We start from the raw sequence: 22,640 nt of genomic DNA on the forward strand, positions 1-22,640 counted from the left end.
AGTCCATAGTCTCTCATGTTTCATTCCCCCTTCTGATTACCCCCCTTTTCTTTATCCCTTTCTTCCCCTACCGATCCTCCTAGTTCTTATGTTCCATAGATGAGAGAAATCATATGATAATTGTCTTTCTCTGCTTGACTTATTTCACTTAGCATTATCTCCTCCAGTGCCGTCCATGTTGCAGCAAATGTTGAGAATTCGTTCTTTCTGATAGCTGAGTAATATTCCATTGTATATATGGACCACAGCTTCTTAATCCAGTCATCTGTTGAAGGGCATCTCGGCTCCTTCCACGATTTAGCTATTGTGGACAATGCTGCTATGAACATTGGGGTGCATATGGCCCTTCTCTTCACTACGTCTGTATCTTTGGGGTAAACACCCAGTAGTGCAATGGCTGGATCATAGGGTAGCTCAATTTTTAACTTTCTGGGACCTCCACACTGTTTTCCAGAGTGGCTATACCAACTTGCATTCCCACCAACAATGTAGGAGGGATCCCCTTTCTTAAGAGAGAGGAGGGAGAGATTTGAGACAAAGAGCCAGATGAGAAGGCCATGTGGAGAGAGGCAGAGATTGGAGTTATACCACCATAAGCCAAAGAACTCCAGGTGTGACTGATACCATCCCCTTTTTCTGTTTTATTCTATGGGGATAGCCAGGGTCAATATTTTTTTTCTTATTCCATGCAAATTGCTGGGGCTTCATTTTTCCCTTGCGTTATGGATATAGCCAAGGTGCATATTTCTTTAAGTAGACCAATTTTTAAAATGTATTTGGCCGCATGTTCATTGATTTTCTAATATGGTCCATTGAATATTACTATGTCTTCCTCAGGTCCACAGTCCAATGGGCATATCTCAGGTTTCCAGGGCAGTCTGCACACACATTACTCAGAATCCTTATGTATCTATTTGACAATGGTACACCTGCAGCTCTGGCTCAGGGTGTTCCAAAGTGGCCACTTCCATCAGCTGGACAAGTCCTACAAAGCAGGCTCTGAGGCTTAGGGAGGATGTTGTAACAAGGCCTAGTAGGATTTTCACACTAGAGGGTGGTTGGATCCCAGGGCTGTTGGGGTCTGACAGACCGCAGGCTTCAGTGTGTGGGTTCAGAGTCATGAAAGAGTCACCCAGAGGATGTTTCCAAGTACTGACCAATGCCTGACCTGGGAACAGGTTGTTTGGTACATGGATTTAGTCTCCACCACAAACCAAGATTAATAGTTTTTCCCATTCTCATATTATAGATGAAGAAACCGAGGCTCAGAGATGAACTGTCTCTCTGAGTCACCCAGCGAGGGATCTGAACCCAGGAGAGTTGAACTGCAAGGTGGTGCTGCTTCCCAAAGACTAAGGTCCTATTTATTTTAGAACATTTAACCTTTATTTTGTGGAATTTAAGAAACAAAACAGATTAACATAGGGTTAAGGAAGGAAAAATAAAATAAGATGAAAACCCAGCAATTGCACTACTAGGTATTTACTCCAAAGATACAGGTGTAGTGAAAAAAAGGTGTACTTGCACTCCAATGTTTATAGCAGCAGTGTCCACAATAGCCAAACTGTGGAAGGAGCCAAGATGTCCTTCAACAGATGAATGGATAAAGAAGATGTGGTTCGTGTGTACGATGCAATATTATGCAGCCATCAGAAAGGATGAATACTTACCATTTACACTGACATAGATGGAACTGGAGGGTATTTTGCTATGTGAAATAAGTCAGTCAAAGAAAGACAAATAGATGGTTTCACTCATATATGGAATGTAAGAAATAGAGCAGAAAATCATAGGGGAAGGGAGGGAAAACTAAATGGGAAGAAATCAGAGAGGGAGACAAACCATGAGAGACTCTTCCCTTTAGGAAACAAACTAAGGGTTGCTGGAGGGGAGATGGGTGAGGGGAATGGGGTAACAGGGTGATGGGCATTGGGGAGGCAATGTGATGTGATGAGCACTAGGTGTTACGTGTAAGTGATGAATTGTTGAACACTGCATCTGAAGCTAAGGATGTAGTATGTGTTGACTAATTGAATTTAAATTAAAAAAAATAAGATGAAAACAAAGAGGGAGGCAAATCATAAGAGACTCTTTCCTCTAGGAAACAAACTGAGGTTTGCTGCAGGGAATTCTATCCCTGAAACCAAAAATATAGTATATGTTAACTAAATTGAAATTAAACAAAAAAATTTTTTAAAATTAACCTTTATTTTGAAATAACTTCACACTTACAAAATGGTTATAAAAATAGCATAAAATGTTTACCCCACTTGCCCAAATGTTAGCATCTCATGTAAGTACAGTGCAATGGTAAAAACTAGGAAGTTAAAATTGGTGCAATGCTATGAACTGATCTACAGACTTGATTCACATTTCATCAACTGTCCCACTAATTCTTTTTTTTCTTCTGCAGGACTCCATTTAGGATCCCACCTCAACAAAGATTTTTAAAATGGGGAACTATTACAGGCTTCTGGATGCAGGTGTTGGGTTCAGGACATGTTATGCCCCAATATGGCTCTTTGGTGAACTGAAGATCTTAAGCCTAAGGAGTTTGAGAAAATGACAAAGCAGGAAGGACACTCTGATCACCCCCCCACCCCCACTTGGAGCCCTTCTTCCCTGAAAACAGAAGACAAATCTCCCATGTGAAAGATACCTTCCATGTACCAGGAAGATGGAGGACATCCTTCTCCCCAGAGATGCGGGATACAGCTGTATAAACAAACTTTGTTATTTCCTCGCCGTTTTTTACCCCTACTCCAGACCCCCTTGTCTTGTTTGTTCTTCACACATATTTATTGTTTCTTCGTCTACAGGGTACATAAGCTTTTCTTTCTGGCCACTTCTTCACATCTTCATTTTCTTGTGAAGGTTTCATGCATATATAAAATGTCAATAAAATCTTATGCTTTTCTCCTGTTAGTTTAATTCTTAGGCCCAGCCAGAGACCCAAAGAGGGTTGAGGAAAATTTTTCCTGCCCCAAATAAGCAATACCTAACCTCCAGGCATCTTCAGGATTAATTTATGAACAAGGATCAGAGTTTATTTCCCCCTCACGGGGAGGCTAATATTACCTCACAAAGGTCTGCTAGGGTCACACCAAGGTAGCAAGAGCTAGTGCCAGGGCCTGCAGGTACAGTGGGATCCAGCAGGCAGAAATCTGTGGTGAGAAAGCAGGCAGGAGAGTAAAGAGAATCTATCTCTAAAGGAGGCACAGTTTCTAAAGGATGGCTGGGTTAGACAGGTAGAACCCACAATAGGTAAGTAGAATGTATCATGCCCTGTCCCATATCCTGATTCCTCCTATCTCAGTTCTCCATAAGTCTTCCCCAATTCCCACTAATGACACTTCTTTGTCTAATATACTTTTTATGGCATTGCACTATAGAGCTCTGTTCTGGGGGTTTTCTTCCTTGATAGATACGAAGGCAGGGAGAGGGTCTTGCCCATCTTGGCAGGTGTTGAAATTACACTCGCAGGAATAATGGGAGAACCAAGTGGATATCATAAATATGTGAAAAATGCACAGACTTGAACGAGAGTTGAGTAACCATACAGGGAGATTTCCTGGGTTGGTCCTTTCGTCAGACTGAGGGCAGAGCCTTGAAAGGATGAGGCGGGGGCCTCAATTTTTGCTTAACCTGGGCAAGCCCTCTGGGGAAGGGCCGCTGGGGGAGGGTGAGTAAGTCGCTGTCTGGCTCCAAACCCACCCTGGCAGGTGCAGTGGATAGGAGGTTTTCAAGGCTGCAAAATGGGAGTTGGATGCTGGAGGAACCCTCTGTTGCTGTTGGCTGCCCTGGTCCTGACAGCCAGACTAGGTCATTTTCAAAGGTGGGAAGGCTTCCAGGAGAAGCCCATGAGCAAGACAAACATGAATTCAACACTCCAATTCCTCATGGAATCCTACAACAATGCTAGCAATGACACCTACTTATTTCAAGTTGACAAGCTACTTCGAAGTCAAATGCAGGTTTGTGCCTCAGTTTCTTGGGATGTGGGCAATGCCCACTTGGACATCTGGGGACATGGTATGGCTCCCAGAGAGAACAAAGGTGGGGGGAGGTTTCATTTGGGATGAGCATGCTTTGGAGTTGTTTGGACCCCAGACTTGCCTTCATCACGCTTTCGAAATGCGAGCTGAATGACTGGAATGAAACCCTAACTCTGTTACTCTTGGCCTAAAGTAAAAACAGCTTCTGAGGTTCTCAACTGTTTTTTCTTGGGAAGAATTGCCTTTTGTTCTGAAATTGTCCTACCAGAGTGACAGCCAACGAGGATGGCTTTGTTTCCTTTAATGATCTGCTTTGGTGAAACATAAACATTCTCTATAGGTTTCCCCTCAACATAGTTTTTCAATGTCCAGGGCTGTAAAATCTGAACTTTCTAGTTGTATTCTATAGAAATCTGGAATTGCACAGGGCATTTTTTTGGGTGGAAAGGAGAAGGGAGAGTGAGGGACAGACTTCAACTAGATTATCTCTCTTTTTATGTGTTTTGCATACAAAGTTTCTTTGAAATATATCAATTGAGGATGATGGAGGAGAGAAAAGTTGTTTGAAAACCACTTTTGTGGGTCCAACTTCCCTTCAAGTTTACACAGTAAACTATTTGTAAGTTAGGGCAGAGGCAATAGCACATTTTAGTTCAATTAACCCGATCTGGGAAAAAAAAAAAAAAACAGGAGAAAAGATCTCTGGCCGGGAGAGAGAGGGGCAGTGGGAACAGGAGAAACCAGCAAGGGTGGGGTGCAGAGAGGGGCAGGCTGTGTTAGTGTGACATGAAGCAGTGTGACATCACAGTGTGGACATCACAGTGTGGACATCAGCCTGTCCCTATTTTCAGTCACACACTCTTGCCCCAAGATGGTGGCTCATCAGGCCTGTGAACACTGAGGTGACTTGGCCACAATGTGGCAGCTGTTGACCAAAGTTCTTGCCAAGTTGGCTCGTTTTTCCAGGTCAGTGTTCCCAAGGGTAAATCTGAGACTCCCAGAAGGGGGCTGTCTTGTGGAATCAGTCCATTATCATTAACAGTTAACTCTAGAAGAATAGTTTATGAACGAACTTTTAATGTCATTCAGATGGATAAAAGAACAGAGTGTGTGTGCCCCTTGGTAGCTAGGTGACCTGAGTCCTTTTTGCCACATGATTGTGTGTGTCCTAATACCTCACAGAGGGGTATAGGAGGTGGGCCTGATGGGCTGCCTGCACCCAGGTTCCAGGTCCCTCTAATTGTGAGATCTATGTCAAGCTCCATTCATACTCTCCAGGCCTGTTTCCTCACCTGCAAGTGAGCAGATTAAGAGTGAAGCAGCATTCGTGAAAATATTTGTATCACTATGATGATTCCTCTTATTACCTAGCAATCCAGTCTAATAATAAATATGAAATAATAAATATGAAAACACTTTGCACACTGGAATGTCAGTAACATTTATGGTCAGTGTTTTAGATTTTTCATACCTATGGAGTGCACTGAAGGTCAGTGTGAAAGCCCTGCAAGATGCCAGCACCTGGATAGAAGCACCCTTTGATGAAGAGCTTGGAGCCCTGCATCCTGAGGCTCTTCAGGTGGCAGATGTTGGGACCAGGATGGCTATAATGGCCTCAGGCCTCCTTCCGCTTCAACCACCCTGAGCTCTTCTGGGGGCATTTTCCTCCAGGGGGCATGTGGGTGCTCTCTCCCTCTACTACCACCAGGGAGAGTACCAGGCCTTCTTTGGTTTGACCCTGACATAGGGACAAGAAAGCAGGGAGCTTCCAGGAGCTTCTCCCCTCCCCGGGCAGAGCTCTCTATGCCGCATGTTGACTTGAGGGACCCAGCCGTTTCCAATAGAGGACATGAATCACCAAAGCATTTGTTGGAGTTTCACTTCAGGGTGTGGGTCCTGCCACAAAGGGCTTTCCCAGCCTCCCTGCCTTCAGAGTCCTTACAACCTGACACTTGATCATGAGCACAGCAAGACAGATCCCAACAGCCGGGATTAACCCTGGGGTGTGTTCTCCATGGTTTACACATTCACTGTTTGCATTCCTAGGAGGGAATTGGCACTGTTCTCCCCATTCTCTAGAAGAGGAAACTGATTCAGGGAGGTAGCAGGGCTTGGCCAAGGAGGTAGAGATGGCAGGGGATAAGGCCAGAACTTGAGCACAATTCTTCTGTCTTCTGTTTCGTTGCTTTCCTAACTCCATAGCTGCTTCAGAGTAATGTTCCCCACACTTTGCTAAAACATGTAATAATTTGTAATGAATTATTTTAAAATTTTCTTTGTGCATTCAGTGAGATGCATGCTTCTCTTTAACCCATGCAAAAACTCTTTGAGCAGGCACAATTATTGTCTGAACTCTATAGTTGAAGAAAGGGAGGCTGCTGGGCATTTGCTCAAGGGTGCAGTGTTAGTAGGAGGGAAATGAATTCCCCAAATCAATTCAGTTTCTAAGCCTATGTTTTTTAGCTGTGTTGCTAAGCTGCTTTTCATCAGATTAGTTGGGAAGGAGAGTAGGGAGGGAGGACATGGATGAAGCCAAGGAACAAGATGTGCCCCTATGCATTCTGAAGATCGTGTGTATAGATATGGGAGGTATTCTGGGGCTGCCGGGCAGCCAAGCTCAATGTCTTGCTAATCCCTCATCCTGAAGATGCAAGTGAGACAGGTGAGAAGCCATTTGTGGCTGCAAAAGTGAAGCTAGTCCAGAGAAAGGGGAAGGGCTCTGCACATGTTGGGGGCCAACCAAGGGCCTCAGCTGTCACTGTGCCTCTTCCAGCTGGAAGGAGAAGAGGGAGCCATGCTGTTACTGGATGATAGGAACAGGAATTGTGGCTCCTGGGGCTTCATGGCCTAGCCTTTCTTGGCAAGGGTCAGTAACTGGATGCTTGGAGTCAACACTAACAGTGCCACTCACTGTTTCTCGGTAGCTCACAACTGGAGTGGAATATATGGTAACTGTGAAGATTAGCCGGACCAAATGCAAGAGGAATAGCACAAGTAATTCATGCCCCATTCAAAGCAAAAAGAAGCTGAAAAAGGTATGTGGTGGGAGTCATTTGAGCAGGGACTGGTAATCAAAAGGGAAAAAATAGAATTTTAAAAAGTAGACCAAAATTGGACATTGACAGCTTTTCTGGCCATGTGGATTTGGCTGTAGGTCTGTCTGATGCCATTGGAGGTGCCCAGAGGTGGGAGGAAGGCTCTCTAATTGGGCAGTCTCCCCACCCTGAGGTGTCATAGTCCTGGCCGCAGGCCTCCAGTCTCCTCCCCTGGCAGTCTCATCCCTGGCCCTCAGGTGGAAGTGATTTATTTTCCCTGGGGCTTCGCTCTAGTCTTGGCTCATACTCTTCAGGTGCCTGGGAATTGTCTAGCTTCCTTCTAGTCTTCCAAACTCTGCCCATCTTTTCTAGCTTTTCCTGGTACCTCCTGGTACAACCACCTGCAAGCTGGTTGACATGAGGGACACTCTGTGTCTGCATGCAGGAGCAGGAGGACTGGGTCCATGGACAATGCCGCTGTCCCAGGTTGTCCTGCCCAGATTTCATCCCAGCATCCTGCAGGGCTGCAGGCTCTAGGTGCACCTGTTCCAGTCCCAAGTGACTGGAATGGGGGAGCCCAGGGTGACAACCCTGTTCAGGCTGGCCCCACTTGGCCCCCACCACGTGACTGTTAGCAGATCCCCCTCACCTATGGGGTCATTGAGCAGACACAGAGACTGGTCCAGATTCCCCAGATAAGGGCTTGTTGAGGGGCAGGACCTTTTTGTTCACCTTCAAAAAATATTTCTCTGAAAACTGTTTTCTTTCTCCTTCCAGAGCTTCATTTGTGATTTTTTGGTGTACACTGTGCCCTGGATGAACTATTACCAACTCTGGAACAACTCTTGTCTGGAGGCTTGAAAGCATTGGTGTAAAAATGTTTGATGAAAACTTAGATGGTCACACTGTGCACTTTCTCTTAGACTTCTGAGGGGCCTCACCCCCCTCAGCAGGGTCTCCACACACCTGCTCACACTTGTGCACACACGCACACTCACGCATGTGCATGTGCACACTCACAACACACTCATACACAGGCAAACTCACACATATGAACTCACACACTCACATTCATGTACACACTCATGTACTCACACACTCACACTTACTCATGCACATGTTCAGTGGCCCTTCTTGGGTGGGTGCAATTTGAACAGGAGGATGTTAACTCTCTGGAGGAAACTCATAGTTTTTCTACTTCAGTGAATGTCTCTGAGGTTTGTTGTGATTCAGGCACGTTCTGACCACTGACCTGAGCTTGCAGGAGCTCTGTTTCTTCCCCATACTCTCTGTGACTTACATATCTTTGTAAGTGTAGCTGAGGTCCCCGCATTCATTGGTCCAGAACTCAGTAGAAAGACCCTCAGGACTCAGCACACAGTTGTACTCAGAGCTATGACTTATTACAGTGAAAGGGTGTAAGACAAAATCAGCAAACAGAAAAGGCTAATGTGGAGAAGTTCCAGGGAACTAGATGCAGGTCTCCAGAGCTCTTTCTTGGTGCAGTCAGATGATATGCACTTAATTCCCCAGCACTGAGTTGTGATAGCACGTGTGAAATGTGTTTCCCAGGGAGCTCATTAGAGATTCAGTGCCACAGGTTTTCCCTGGAGCTGCACACATAGGCAGCCTCTGCCTAGGATGTGTCCAAACTTCAGAGTCCCAGAAGGAAAAAAAGGTATTCAGCATAAACCACACTGTATAAACAGTATAGACACATGAGGTCCTCTCATCACTTAGGGAGAGCTTTATATCAGTGTAGGGAACTGTTTGCCATTCAAGTTCCCACACTCCAATCAAGGCCAACTTTGCAAGTGGGCCTTTCCAAGGACAGCAGTCTGGGCTGGCCGTGTAAACTCTTTTCTTCACAAGGAGTTCCTGAGCCTCCAAGTGCTCACTGCTGGGGGAATGAGACCTACAGTGTCACCCCTCATGAGACTCATAGTTGAGCAGGGTAGGTGTACATTGGACCAGAGATGGGGAGCAGATGAAAGCTGAGAACCTTCTCAGTGACCAGACCCATTAGCACACTTATAATGGCAACTTGAGAGAGGATTTCCAAAGGGGAAGAGTAAACACACAAATAAGAACCTCAAATTCACCTGAGTGGCTTGAGAGTGAAGGGAGAGTGGAGGTGCAGTGTTAAAGGTGGTGAAATTCTCATGCAAGAGAGAAGCCAGAAGCATCCAGTTCTGCAAATCTAATGTCATTGAGGGCTGAGTGGGTGACTCAGAGAGGCCTGCTGTTCTCACTTTCTCATTTGGTTATCACAACAACCTATGAAATAGCAACCCTCACCTCCATGTTACAGGTGAGGAGCCTCTCTCCAGATTCTATCATCCTGAGTTTGGCCTGTTGGTTGAACTTTAACAAATGGAATCGTACAGTATATATTCTTTTGTTTCTGGCTTCTTTCATTCAACATATTTCTGTATTCTTTCATGTTGTAATTGTAGCTTACTTTAAGATTGTGTAGAAATCTATTTTGTGATTATACCACACTATATTTATCCATTCTACTGATAATGAACTTTATGGTAGTTTCTAGTTTCTGACAATAATAGCTATTAAGAATAAATATGCATGCGTGTTTCTAATGGTAAACATATGCATGAGTTTCTCTTGAGTACACAAGTAAAAGTGGAATCGTGGATAATAGGATATGTGTACATTCAGTCTTAAGCTAATTTACTCAAGATATTTTTAACATTTTAAAATTTTTTTCTTAATTTACCTCTCTAATGCTATTTAATTATTGATTTAAACCTTGTTCAGCTTCCAAGTTCTTACTTTTTAAAATATCTTTTAGTTATATGACCTAATTGTTTTATTTTTACCTTTGTTTTATGTAATTTCAAATGATACTTTATTCTTTTGAAAATGTTTTACCAAACTTTATGGCTTTGCTTTGAATTTTTAAAACGAACTCTCATATAAATACCGCGCGCTAACCGATTGCGCCACTGGAGGCTGGTGATGGGTAGTAAGGAGAGCACGTATTGCATGGTGCACTGGGTGTTATACGCAACTAATGAATCATCGAACTTTACATAAAAAAAATAAAAAATGACTGTTTTAGTAAAAAAAAATAATAATAATAAAATGAACTCTCCCTACCCCACCCACCTGCCTTGCTTTTATGAATGGCAGGTAGGAAGGGCAGGCACAAAGTAAGACTCTGTGATAGGACTGGGGAGTCTAGGCCTTGAGGTCTAAGAGACCCAAGACCTTATAAGAGAGAGGCAGAAAAGGATTTAGCAGAGAGACATGGTGGAGAAGGTGTGTAAAGACAGAGGCAGAGAAGGTAGTGATGTGGCCACAGCCCAGCAAAGCCAGCAGCCACCAGAGGCTGGAAGAAGCAAGGAACAGATTCTTCCCTAGAGCCTCTGGGGGGAGCACAGTCCTGCCAATACCTTTGATTTCATACTTCATGGCTCCAGAACTGTGTGAGAACAAGTTTTGAAGTCACCAAGTTTATGGATATTTGGCAGCAGCTATAGGAAGCTTATACCCTGGGTTTCCTTTTTGCTTTGTATCTCAGACTTGGAGATGAAGAAGGTAGAAACCTGGAAATGACAACAGCGGCAGATAAAACATCTCAGCAAAAACCTACTCTTTCCAGCCAAAAGACCAGTATGGGGCAGCCCATTATGACAGAGAGCATTTAGATAAGTGCTTTGCTACAGGCAAATACTGAAGGAAAAAATGAGGCTCCACAATCCCTTGACACCCCTGCAAAGGCTGAGTAGGGAATGTAGATTTTCATCCTCTTGAGACTATAACGAGGAGCCCAACACTCATGTTGAAATGGTGTCAGAGAAAGCCAAATAGGGTGCAGAGCTTTCACCTCACTGAGTGTCAACAACCCTCCCATCCCTGTGGTGACAGTGGAGGCCACATGGAGAACCTGGACTTCTGTTTCTCCATACTGAGCTAGTGTGAGAAGAAGCATATGGGGAGTAGTGATGAGACACTCCTGCCCTTTCCAATGAGAGCAGTATCAGCAGAGGCCTGGATGGGGGGGGAAGGCTGAATTCCCACCCCATCCAGCTGTAACGAGGAATCCCCCCAACTGTGTCAACAGAGGCCGAATGAGGAACGTAGCCTTCAGTCCCCTCTGTGCAGTGATGAGGTGGTGTCCCTCTTCCCTGCAGAACACTGTCAGAGGAGGCCTGCTAAGAGACATATAAGTGAAATCCAGAAGTATGATATGAAAACATCCAGGTTTTAATACTCAATCACTTGTCCTACTAAGATTGAGGAAAATGTCAACTTAAATGAAAAGAGACAATGAACAGATGCTAACATAGAGATGACACAGATCTTAAAATCATCTGATAAGGATTGTGGATGGAGCCAAGATGCCCTTCAACAGATGAATGGATAAAGATGTGGTTCATATATACAATGGAATATTACCTAGCCATCAGAAAGGATGAATACCCACCATTTGATAAGAATTTTAAAGCAGTCATCATAAATTGTTGCAATGATCAATTATCAGCATGCTTCAAACAAACGAACAAATGGGACGTCTCAGCAAAGATACAGACAATCTCAGCAAAGAAATAGAAGATTTAAAGAAAAAAACAAGTGGAAATATTAGAATTGAAAAGTACAATAACTGAAATACAAAATTAGCTGTGTGGGCTCACCAGTGGAATGGATTGAATAGAGGGAAAATAAATGAACCAGAAGTAGGAATAATGGAAACTATCCAATCTGAATAACAGTGAGAAAGTTGACTAAGTAGAAATGAACAGAGCATCAGAAATTGGCGAAACTATTCTAAAACATCTAACACATTGGAATTGCAGAAAGAGAGGAGAGAGGGGGGCTAAAAAACTACTTGAAGAAATCATGACTGATCACCTTTCAAATTTGGCAAAAGAAGTAAACCTATAGGTTCAAGAAAGTGAATAAATCCTAAACAGGATAAACCCAAAGAAATCTACAGCAAAAGGCATCAGAGTTAAACTTCCGAAATTTAAAGACAAAGAAAAAAATCTTGAAAGCAGTGAAATAGAAAAGGCACCTTACCTTTAGGGGGAAAACCCCAATTTGAATGACAACAGATTTCTCATAATAAACCATGGGAGGCCAGAAGTGCTGCAATATTTTTTAGGGGCTAAAAGAAAAGAAAACTTTCAATCCAGAATCCTATATCCACCAAAAAATATCCCTCAGGAATAAAGGGGAAATAAGCCATTCACACATGGAAGGAAACTAGAGAATTTGCACCAGAAGCCCTACATTAAAATAACAGCTAAAAGAAGTTCTCTAAATATAAAGGAAATTTAAAAGAAGGATCTTAAAGCATCAGAAAAGAAAAACATAAAAAGTAAAAATATGGGTAAAAAGAATAAGATTTCTTTCTCCTGAGTTTTCTAAATTATGTCCGATGGTTAAAGCAAAAATTGTATCATTTTCTGATGTAGTTCCCAATGTATGTATAAGAAATACTTAGGACATTTGTAAAGGAGGAGAATAAAGGGGTATAAAGGGAGCTGAACTTTCTACATTTCCTTCAAACTGTAAAATATCACCACCAGTAGACTGACAAGTTATGTATTTATAATGTCATATCTAGAGCACACACCTAGAAGGCTGTGCAAAGAGATATACTCACAAACAGTATAGATAAATAAAAATGGAATTATTTTTAAAATGTTCAAGTAACTCACAGGAGGGAAGAATAAATGAAACAAACAAAATACAGAGGGAAGAAAATATGAAATAACAGACCTAAGTCTTTTCAGCAATTACATTAACTGGAATGTATAAACTACATGTAAATGGTCTAAATAAGCCAATTAAAAGACAGAGATTGGTAGAGTGGATTAAATAAAACATGATCCAACTATATGTTTTCTACAAGAAACTTCAAATATAATGTTATGTGTAAGTTGAAAGTGAAAAGTTGAAAAAGTTATATTATGTAAACATTAAAAGAAAAAGAGAGAAGCTATATTAATATCAGATAAAGTAGACCTCAGAGCAAAGAAAACTACAAGGGATACAGAGGGACATTACATAATGATACATCTTTTGGAAAATAGTTTGGCAGTTTCTTTTTCAAAAAGAGAAAATCCTAAAATAAAAGGTGCAGCAATTGCGCTCCTCAGCATTTAACCCAGAGAAATGAAAGCTTATATCCACACAAAAACTCATACGTGATTGTTCGCAGAAAGTTTATTTGTAAAAGTTGAAAACAACAAACACATTCTAAAATAGATAAATAGTTAAACAAACTGTGGTGGTATCATATACCATGAAATACTACTCAGCAATTAAAAGAAACAAGCTACTGGTACCATGAAACACATTGGATGGATCCCAAGGGCATCATCACAAATCTCAAAGGGTCACATGCTTGATTTCATTTATATAACATTCTCAAATTGGCACAACTAAAGAGATAGAGAATAAATTAGTGGTTGCAAGGAGTTTCAGATGCTGGAGAAAGGGAGGTGTGACTCTATAGGGGGTTAGTTAGAGCATCTTTGTGGGGATGGAATAGTTCTATATCTTGATTGCGTTACAGTCACACAAATCTACATGTACGACAAAGTGACACATGTGCAAACTATACCAGTGTCAATTTCCTGCTTCTGATATTTTTCTATAACTATAAAAGATGTGACTGTGCAGGGAAACTAAATGAAGCATACAAGAGACCTTCTGTACTATCATATAACTTTCTTCTTTCTATTGTTTCAAAATAAAAATTTAAAAAAAAAAAACTTTGGGCTGAGAAATCCAAAAGATCAATGGGCACAAATGTTCTACCTTACCTTTATTCTACCCTTCAGACAAAGCAGCCAAAATTCCAGCAGAGAGTTGCATGACTAATTAATATTAAATTACTACTGCTGCTGCCAGTATTCTTACTAATCATTAACATTTATTTGAGTATTTGCTTTGTTAAGTAATTTACATGTGCTATCATCATTAATATTTATAACTACCCCAAGAAATGGGTACTTTTATTTCCATTTAAAGATGAGGAAACTGTAGGTTAACATTTTCCTGAATAGTGGTGGAGGGAAGTCCTATCTGGGCACCACGTGAAACAGGGTCCTGAGCTTTCCAGAATTTTGGTAGGAAGTGTAGAGGACAAAAATATGGTTCTTTCCAAGATCCCAGCTATCTCTATCTGGTAGAGACTTGATGTGTTTATTTTGCATTTCTGTACACAGTCCACATGTAGAAAGAGTACCCTATTGGCACTCTGTCTTTATCCTCCCACATCTCATCTTTCTGTGCACACTAGCTCCAAACGCAGCACCTATGCCCCTTTATCTCTGGCTGCCTTCTCTGCCATCAAGCCACCCCAGGCCAGTGGTTCCAGGGCGTTAATGCCTCCTACAAGATTTCTGCAGCCAATAACTGGGGTTATTGCATAAATTCCCCACTCTCTCTCCCTTCAGGTAGATGTGTGTGTGTTTGTAAGAAAGAGAAAGAGTTGTGAGTATGAGTGTGTGTGTGTAAGAAAGAGAAAGAGTTGTGAGCATGAGTGTGTGTGTGTGCGTGTATTTTATAATGTCCCTAGAGTTCTCCAGTGGTATTAAACCACAAGGCTTTTTCCTCAGTTCCTGGGCCTGAGATCTTTTTCTCTCCTACTGGATATGAATGAGGACAGATGTGACCCAGCTGGCAGCCCTCTGAGACCACATGGAGGAAGTAGAGTGAAGAGATGAAATTGGTGACATTGTTTGAAACCCTGAATCAAGATGTTGGCTGGGTGTGTGTGTGTGTGTTCATTCCCCACTGCTAATATGACACCCATAGAAAGGAAGTCCCTTTAACATAGCATTCCCAGTTTCTCCCCACCCTCAATCATTTCTATCCTGGTGGAATTATTCTGATTGGTCTATCTGGGATGAATAAAGTAGTTATCATACCCCGGTCCTCCTCCTTCCCACATGGGCACATATTTTCTTTGGTAACTCCAAGCGAGGAAGTCCTCTGTGAAGAGACCTGCTCTGGTCTAATTTTGCTTATGTTAAGCGTGTAAATCTAGAGTTTGGTATTAGACCGTTCATTTTCCTGAAAAAATAACACACATCTCCCAACTTAGTCCTTATCAGTAACAAAGATCCTCATCTTTTAAAATTACTTGTATTATTTGTCCTTGTTCGACATTTTAAGCAAGGAAAGGGATACTCCTCATTGGGCCCCTCAAAGAAGGCATTGTAGGCCATACCTGCAAACAGCTTTTGTCTGATCAGGTAATTGACCTACAGCCTTTTCCCTCCTCCTCTTCCTCATCTTCTACTTACTCTACAGTCTGAAGATTCCTACTTTAAATGAGGCTGGGATTTAAGTTCTGCTATCATGCAGGTATAGGCTATAAGGTCAGGAATTATCCACATTGCCTCATTACAATCCCCAAACTGCCCTAACCCAGAGTACTTTCAGATTATATTATTATGAACTGAAGAATTTGGCAAAAAAAAAAAAGAGTGGAATCATAAACATTAAGAGTGTTAAGATAAGAGCACTAAGATAATAGTTTGACAAACATTTATTTTCTATATTGAGAATTGCTGCTTATTGCACGATTCTTTCATGTATAGTGATTGCAGGTGCATTCTCCAGGACACCTAGCCATCCGTGCAGTTTTTGTTCAGAATTTTGTACTTTTCAAACCAGGGAACAACAAACACTGAGTAGAAGCACACAATTTGCTAAAAAACAAAAACAATATTTTAAAAAGGTCAACATGCAAAGTGAAAATTTTAAAGGAGCAAGAAGAGGACATAACACGTGTAGTTGGGGAAAATGACACCACCTCACCATGCCTCCAATCCAAATATGATTTGATGTTTATTTTGATTTCAATCACTTGATGGTATTACTGAGATCATCCCCTCAAATGTCCTTCTGTTTATGGTGATAATTGGAGACTAGAAATAGGATGCATCCTGCCATACTCACAATAGGAATTAGTGATTCTTTTTTCCTCTTTATTTTTACTCATGCATCATTAACTTCACACGTTCCCTTACATGGCCTCTGCTGGCATCCATCCATCCATCCATCCATCCATCCATCCATCCAACCATCTATCAATCCATCCAACCATCCATGCATTCATCATCCATCCATTCATCACCCATCATCCATCCATTGTCCATCCACCCATTATCCATCCATCCATCCATCCATCCATCCATCCATCCATCGTCATCCATCCACTTGGACTCACCCATTGCCATCCATCCTTCCTTCCCTACACTTTTGTCTGTTCATCCACTGATCCATCACACCCTCTCCCTCCTTCCTTTGTCTCCATTCTCCCTCAAGATTTTGCTTTTCTTTTTCACTTCCCTCTTGTCCCATAATGAAAAATTAATAAACATAATTTCTTAGTTTGCTTTTGTTTTCTTGCTCTTCATTTGAAAGCCCAGGGTTGAGGGGTGGGAGGCTTAAACACTTACATTTCTCCTAAAATAGAAATCAGAACGCCAATTTCATCAGTTCAATCACTAACATCAAGAAGATCCTCTAATTTTACTCTATTGCTATATTCAATTATTCAGCCACCTTGGCTTGCCCTTTCTGGACCCCCTTTACCTCCCATAATTCTTTCAACAACAAAGGAAAAACACCTGCCAGGCAGGATCTTGGTCACTTTTACCTTCACGTTTCCTCTTTGAGCAAGCTGGTGTTATCTATGCATTCTCTTCAAGCAGGCTTGAATATACCCCCAGTAACTCTACCCTACCTCATCCTAAAACCACCGAAAACCCCAGTGAGTTCTTTCTGAATTAATGTACATTCACCCAGTACCTTGTAAAGCTCCCCTTCCTGAAAGGAGCAGTTAGTAGTCTCAAGCTTTTGACAGGTGGTCCGCCGCATTTCCATGTTCACATGATACTCCATATGGTCAGTAATCTGTGGGGAGCAAGTGGCAAGGAGATAAAAGGATTTCTCCTTTCTCTGTAGCTTCTGGTATCAAGAAATCCTTTTCATGGTGCCCAAGATCAAGGACTCTTTCCTGGACAAATTGGTGGGCTTCTAACCTTCCTATCTGACTTTTATCCTTTTGCCATTCAAGGAGAATCTCCAGAAGCCAGTCGCTGGGCAAAGACACCCCTTGGACAACTCAAATGATAGTAATTGTTTTGGGCAAGGATCTGTAAACTGTCTGTAAAGGGCCTGATAGTCAATCTTTTAGGCTTTGCAGTTCATGCATTCTCAGTTGCAAGTACTCAACTCTGCTGTCATAGCTCAAAAGCAGCCTTGGATGATGTGTACATGCATGGCATGGCTGGGCAGCAATTAAACTATTTACAAAAATAGGCAGCAGGCATATTTGTCTCCTGGGGTATAATCTGTTGACCCCTGGTCTTAGGTATCATTTAGGTAACTTCATCCATGCCAGTGAATTTATGTTTCTCTTAAAATTCCCACTTGAAACTAAATGAGGCTGAATTTCACTTGTATGGGCATCCCCTTTGGACTGTCCCCTTTAGAGAGGCATGGCTAGGAGAGGGGGCTGCACTGACCTGCTTCCGGACCTTCAGGATGCGCACAATCCGGAAATTGTATTTGTCATCACTCTTCTTGTTGAAGTCATTGGTCACATACTCCATGGTGGCTGTCACAAAGGGCTCTGATGCAGGAACTTCTCTGACACTCAGAAAGGTTTTCCTTTTTTCTTGGTAAGTGAGGACCATCAGGGCCACCAGGATGGCCAGCAGGAGTTGCGGAGCCTGCCAGAGTCTGGCCATTGTCCCTCAGCTGGGGAGGAATAGAAAGACCCCACTCCTTACCCTCCAGGGCCCAGCAGGATCCCACTGACCTTCCTTGCCAGGACAGATTTAAATGGTCAGTGGTGGACACCCACTGCCCTCCTCTTCCTCCCTCTCCATCTGTAGCTGGACCTGGTGGTTGAGCAGGAACACTCTGCCATGGTTGGCAAGTTCAGTCCACTTCCTCTTCTTTGTTTTGCATATGTTCATCTCTCACACACATATACTTATGCAAATACTCATCTCTTCTCTCTTGGGGGGCTTCTGTCTTAGCAACACACACCCTCCTGCTGCACCAGCATTATCTGGGTCAAAGCCAGGCCAGGGGCTTCTATCTACTGAACCCACCTCAGCCAGCACTGTGGGTGGTCTGGAGTGACAGGAAGCAATGGAGACATGGGGGATGCTGGATCACAAGGCAGTGGAGCACAAACAGGTCAGCCAAGTGAACACCACATCCTCCCTGTCCTTTGACTTTCCCTTGGACTCTTCTTATCACCCTTTCCCTCTTCCCTGCCTGGCCAGGATATCACTTTTCCCTCAGGCCCAAGCCTTGGTATCTTCGTGTGTGTTAATAGTTCTTTTCTTTTTTAAAAAGATTTTATTTATTTATTTTTGAGAGAGAGAGAGAGAAGGAGAACAGGAGTGAGGGGAGGGGCAGAGGGACAAGCAGACTCCCCACTAAGCAGGGAGCCCGATGCAGGTGGGGCTCCATTCCAGGACCCTGAGATCATGACCTGAACCAAAGTCAGATGCTTAACCTACTAATCCACCCAGACTACCCCTTGTGTTAATAATTCTTAAATTTGGAAGATGCATGGCCCTCCTTGGAGAAGCCAATGCTCCCCAGAAAACAGAGGATGTACCCCATATGGGCAGCAGACTCCATGTATGGGTGAAGTCATGACACGACTTTATATTCACTTTCCACTGTCCTGTTGAATGGACTCAACTGTGCTATTTGTCTCCTGTAACCTTTCAAGACACTCTCAGACAATACATATGGTCTCAATCCAGTAATCAAGAACCAGTCTCTCCAGATGGTCAGAACTTGGAATGTGTTGTAAAGCTGTACTTCTCCCTCCTGGAGGCCTGTCTATGGGGAGGAGTGATAGCTCCTTTTTTGTTTTCCCCATCTGTTCCATCTGCCCCATCTTACCATCTTACCTCAGGACCCTTCTGGTGTGGGGACCAGGAGAAGAAGAAGGGGTGGCGGTACTGAGAAGTCCCTACTTGGCTCAGCTGCAGTGCTCCTGGACTTGTTGGGAATTGTGCAGTATACTGTTCGGTGAGTCCCTTCCTGGCTCTCCCCCAGACTCCACTGCTAGTAACCTCTCCTCCACAGCTCTCTTAGAAGTTGTGTTAGTTTGCTAGGGCTGCTGTTGAGTTACCATCAACACTGGCTTAAAACAACATACATTTATTATCTCACAGTTCTGGAGATTACAAATCCTAAAATTAAGGTGTTGGCAGGGTTGCATTCCTTCCGGAGGCTCCGGAGAAGAACCCATTTCTCTCCATTTCCAGCTTGTAGAGGGTACCTTCATGCCTTAGCCTGTAACCCCTTTTCCCATCTTCAAAACCACCAGTGCAGAATTTTCAAATATCTCATCTGACCTCTGATTCTTTTGCCACCTGTCCTTCTCTGACTCTCTACCTCCCTCTCACAAGCATCCTTGTGATTATGTTCAGCCCACCCAGATAATTGAGGATGAGTTCTTCACCTCAAGGGCCTTAACTTAATCACACCTGCAAATCCTCTTTGGTTTTGGAGGCAGCCTATTCAGATTCCAAGGGTTGGACAGGGGCATTTTGGGGAGACATTATTCTGACTGTCACAACAGCATAATGCTCTGTCTTCCAGCTGGTTGCTTGCCCAGTGGGAATCCCCTGATTTCTCTTGGCTAAGGTGTGTGGTGGGCCTTCCCACTCCAGCTCTCTCTGCTCAGACCAGTTCCAGCCCAGCCCCTTCTTGGGTGCCCAGCTGGAAGGCATTGAGTCAGTCTCAGCTTGTAGCTTTGGTGAGGTTCATATAGGAGCCCCCCTTGCTTAAAACTTTCCCTCTGCTCTCCAACTTCTGACTGTTTTGTTTCCTCAGTATCTGTGGGTCTTCGCCTACTGTGAGAAATTTCACATTCTTCCTTGGCAGCTCATTTTGAAATCTGTTTCAATTAAAAAGTCCATTTGAGCATTCAGTAACATCTACATAAAATATTGCATATTACTTTAGAGGGGTTATAGATCCCCAAATTACACCCACAGTCATGGGCTCTGAATGAAGAACCCCTTTTCCACACTCAAAGCTACTAAGAATTTGGCCACATTCAATGCTACCATAGAGGGACCCTAATACACCTGCCTTCATGCCAGGTCCTTATTTTGAGATCTGATCCTATATTTCTACCTGGTTGCTGCAAATTTCTTTGAAAGTCCCACTGTATACTGAAACTACTCAAACCCAGGACCAGGGTTTTTACTCCCTTCACACTGCGCTTGTGGGAGTACCACATACTGTCCCTTGGAAGTCTCAAAGGCAGTCACCAAAGCCAATCCAGTCCTCATTCATTATTTCCAGTCCACCTCCTGCCATGGATCATTTATGGGTAACATGGGCCAATGGGTTTATTGCCATGAGACAATGCATTTATGGGTATACTTCTCTAGCACCATTTATCTTATTAAAAAACAAACAAACAAACAAAAAACATTCTTCCTGGCAGCCGGCTTTCCACATCCCACTGGCAGTTGGTTTGGAGGTTAAGATTAAAAGCAGAGGGAGGATCGCTGCCTGCTGTCAGAAAGCCTTCCTGCTCAACCTTGAACAGGACACTTAGTTTCAGGTTTACACGGATTTGCTTAATGTGTCTCCTGACACAGGCTTGGATGTGCTCTGTTGGAAGATGTTATCTGACCACCAAACTGTCACCTCAGATCGATGGACACGCTGAGGAAGGTTTGTTTCTAAAAGTCACACACGCTCCAACTCTAATGATTTTGTAAGTTCTCTGGCCATGTCAACCTTAAAAATAAAATTGCCAGTTATTTTACTGGCAAAGTGAGTTTATTTGGGGATAGCAGAGGAGTCATAATTCAAGACATATACACTATGGTGAACCATAAGAAAGTCCTAAGAGACAAAAGGAAGGTCAGCTTTTATTAGGTTTTAGGTGGAAATCAGGGAGGGTTATTTTGAACAAATTATCATATGATTTCTCTCATCTATGGAACATAAGAACTAGGGAGATCGGTAGGGGAAGAATGTGATAAAGAAAGGGGGTAATCAGAAGGGGGAATGAAGCATGAGAGACTATGGACTCTGAGAAACAAACTGAGGGCTTCAGAGGGGAGGGGGTGGGGGAATGGGATAGGCTGGTGATGGGTAGTAAGGAGGGCACGTATTGCATGGTGCACTGGGTATTATACGCAACTAATGAATCATCGAACTTTACATCAAAAACCAGGGATGTATTGTATGGTGACTAACATAATACAATAAAAAAACATTAAAAAATAATAAAGTGTAAAAAAAAAGTTCACTGGAGAAGAACAAGTATTTCTGAAGGTGGTGGTTTCTCACTGGCTGCAAGCAGTGCTTAGTGCGCCATTGCTGGGACAGGGAGGGGTTTCCTTCTTTTTCTTAAAAGGAGGAGATGAAATTCCTAGTGAAAAAATCCTCCTTGTTAAGATAATTTTTATCTTTCCTCTTCCTGCTGGTGCTGCTGGCTGCCAGGAGCCATATGTGCAAGAGAGTGCCCCCTTCAGAGCTTCCTGACTCCATTTTAAATGAGGTGTCCTTCATGCATTTTCACATTTCCCCCTTTTGATCAAGATCTGCCCGGGTGTTATATGCAAGAAATGAATCATGGAACTTTATGTCAAAAACTAGGGATGTACTGTATGGTGACTAACATAATATAATAAAAAATATTATTATTAAAAAAAAAGTTCTTCCCTAGAGAGCATCACTGATCACAAGTCAGGATTTTCCCCTTTTAGTGCTTTTGTCCCTCGTGAACAGGAAGGCCCTGTCCTGGCTGTCATGTCCCATGCTGGAGGGAAAGTACACTAATTGAAAACTACTCAGGCCACATGTGAGCAACAAGGAAGGGTAGGAGGGAGGACTCTCAGGCGTTTTCCACCTACAGTCTGTATCTTATCAAGGTGGTAAGCATTGGAGATCATCTCCAAGCATTGAAACAACCTCACCCTCTTTGGTGTATCACTTCTGCAGACATTTGACAGGCAACAGGTACGAAGAATTTCAAGAATAATTATGTAAAGCAAAATTAGAAGTAATATGATAAATCCAGTTTGTATGATGGTTCTAAGCCAGGAGCTCAAACCTGAAGGTTTGAGCCAGTTAAATAGATCAAAAGATGATGGAGTGTGAGGAGAAATTTGTCATAACCTGGGTGCTTGTTCTCTGATCTTGTATAATTGAATTTCTACTTCTCTAGAGGCATTTATCCATGTACAAAGGATGGAATTCACTAATGCATAAATGCCTCCTTGTTCGGTAAGTAGATAATCAAGGGCCATGTGATTATCCATAACTACTGTAGCCAACGAGTCAAGTGCCCGTCACTGGGCTGCTACTGCTTTGGCTGTGGGATTGGCTAGCTTTCCTAATATTAGGGAGAGATTTCTGGTCATGTGTTGATTGGCATACAAGAAAGATTCTCCCTATGGAGGCAAATCTGGAGTCATGTATGCCTCCTGGAAATTTTTTTTGAAGGTGGTCATGGAGACTTAATGGCAGGGCAAATGGGAAGCTTCTGATTTGTTATGGATGCTGACATTAAATGTCCCTATAAGCATTGACCCCAGCTATTTAAACATTCATACACCGA

At 42.8% G+C, this 22,640-nt stretch overlaps 2 protein-coding genes across 2 annotated transcripts; one reads left to right on the top strand and one right to left on the bottom strand.

The window, feature by feature from the left end:
* Positions 1 to 3,068: 3,068 nt before the first annotated feature.
* Positions 3,069 to 7,989, top strand: CSTL1 (cystatin like 1). Its single transcript, XM_002925467.3, has 4 exons — positions 3,069 to 3,264; positions 3,723 to 3,974; positions 6,920 to 7,030; positions 7,808 to 7,989. Exons 2-4 carry the CDS (start codon positions 3,756 to 3,758, stop codon positions 7,889 to 7,891), a joined length of 414 nt encoding a protein of 137 aa, XP_002925513.1. The 5' UTR covers positions 3,069 to 3,264; positions 3,723 to 3,755; the 3' UTR covers positions 7,892 to 7,989.
* A 7,595-nt stretch (positions 7,990 to 15,584) lies between these two features.
* CST11 (cystatin 11) lies at positions 15,585 to 17,887 on the bottom strand. Its single transcript, XM_002925468.2, has 3 exons — positions 17,545 to 17,887; positions 16,826 to 16,930; positions 15,585 to 15,720 (listed from the first exon to the last, which is right to left on the bottom strand). Exons 1-3 carry the CDS (start codon positions 17,767 to 17,769, stop codon positions 15,637 to 15,639), a joined length of 414 nt encoding a protein of 137 aa, XP_002925514.1. The 5' UTR covers positions 17,770 to 17,887; the 3' UTR covers positions 15,585 to 15,636.
* Between the last annotated feature and the right edge of the window lie 4,753 nt (positions 17,888 to 22,640).

The sequence above is a fragment of the Ailuropoda melanoleuca genome, chromosome 13, assembly GCF_002007445.2.
Source record: "Ailuropoda melanoleuca isolate Jingjing chromosome 13, ASM200744v2, whole genome shotgun sequence".
Classification (NCBI taxonomy): domain Eukaryota; kingdom Metazoa; phylum Chordata; class Mammalia; order Carnivora; family Ursidae; genus Ailuropoda; species Ailuropoda melanoleuca.

Bases quoted from the DNA above. Each gene is read 5' to 3' on its own strand.
- CSTL1 (XM_002925467.3), top strand. From the start codon at position 3,756: ATGGGAGTTGGATGCTGGAGGAACCCTCTGTTGCTGTTGGCTGCCCTG. The intron at 3,975-6,919 runs GTTTGTGCCTCA...GTTTCTCGGTAG, and splicing joins TACTTCGAAGTCAAATGCAG to CTCACAACTGGAGTGGAATA. The intron at 7,031-7,807 runs GTATGTGGTGGG...TTCTCCTTCCAG, and splicing joins GCAAAAAGAAGCTGAAAAAG to AGCTTCATTTGTGATTTTTT.
- CST11 (XM_002925468.2), bottom strand. From the start codon at position 17,769: ATGGCCAGACTCTGGCAGGCTCCGCAACTCCTGCTGGCCATCCTGGTG. The intron at 16,931-17,544 runs GTCAGTGCAGCC...TGCTCCCCACAG, and splicing joins TCCTGAAGGTCCGGAAGCAG to ATTACTGACCATATGGAGTA. The intron at 15,721-16,825 runs GTACTGGGTGAA...TTTGTTTTTTAG, and splicing joins AGGAAGGGGAGCTTTACAAG to CAAATTGTGTGCTTCTACTC.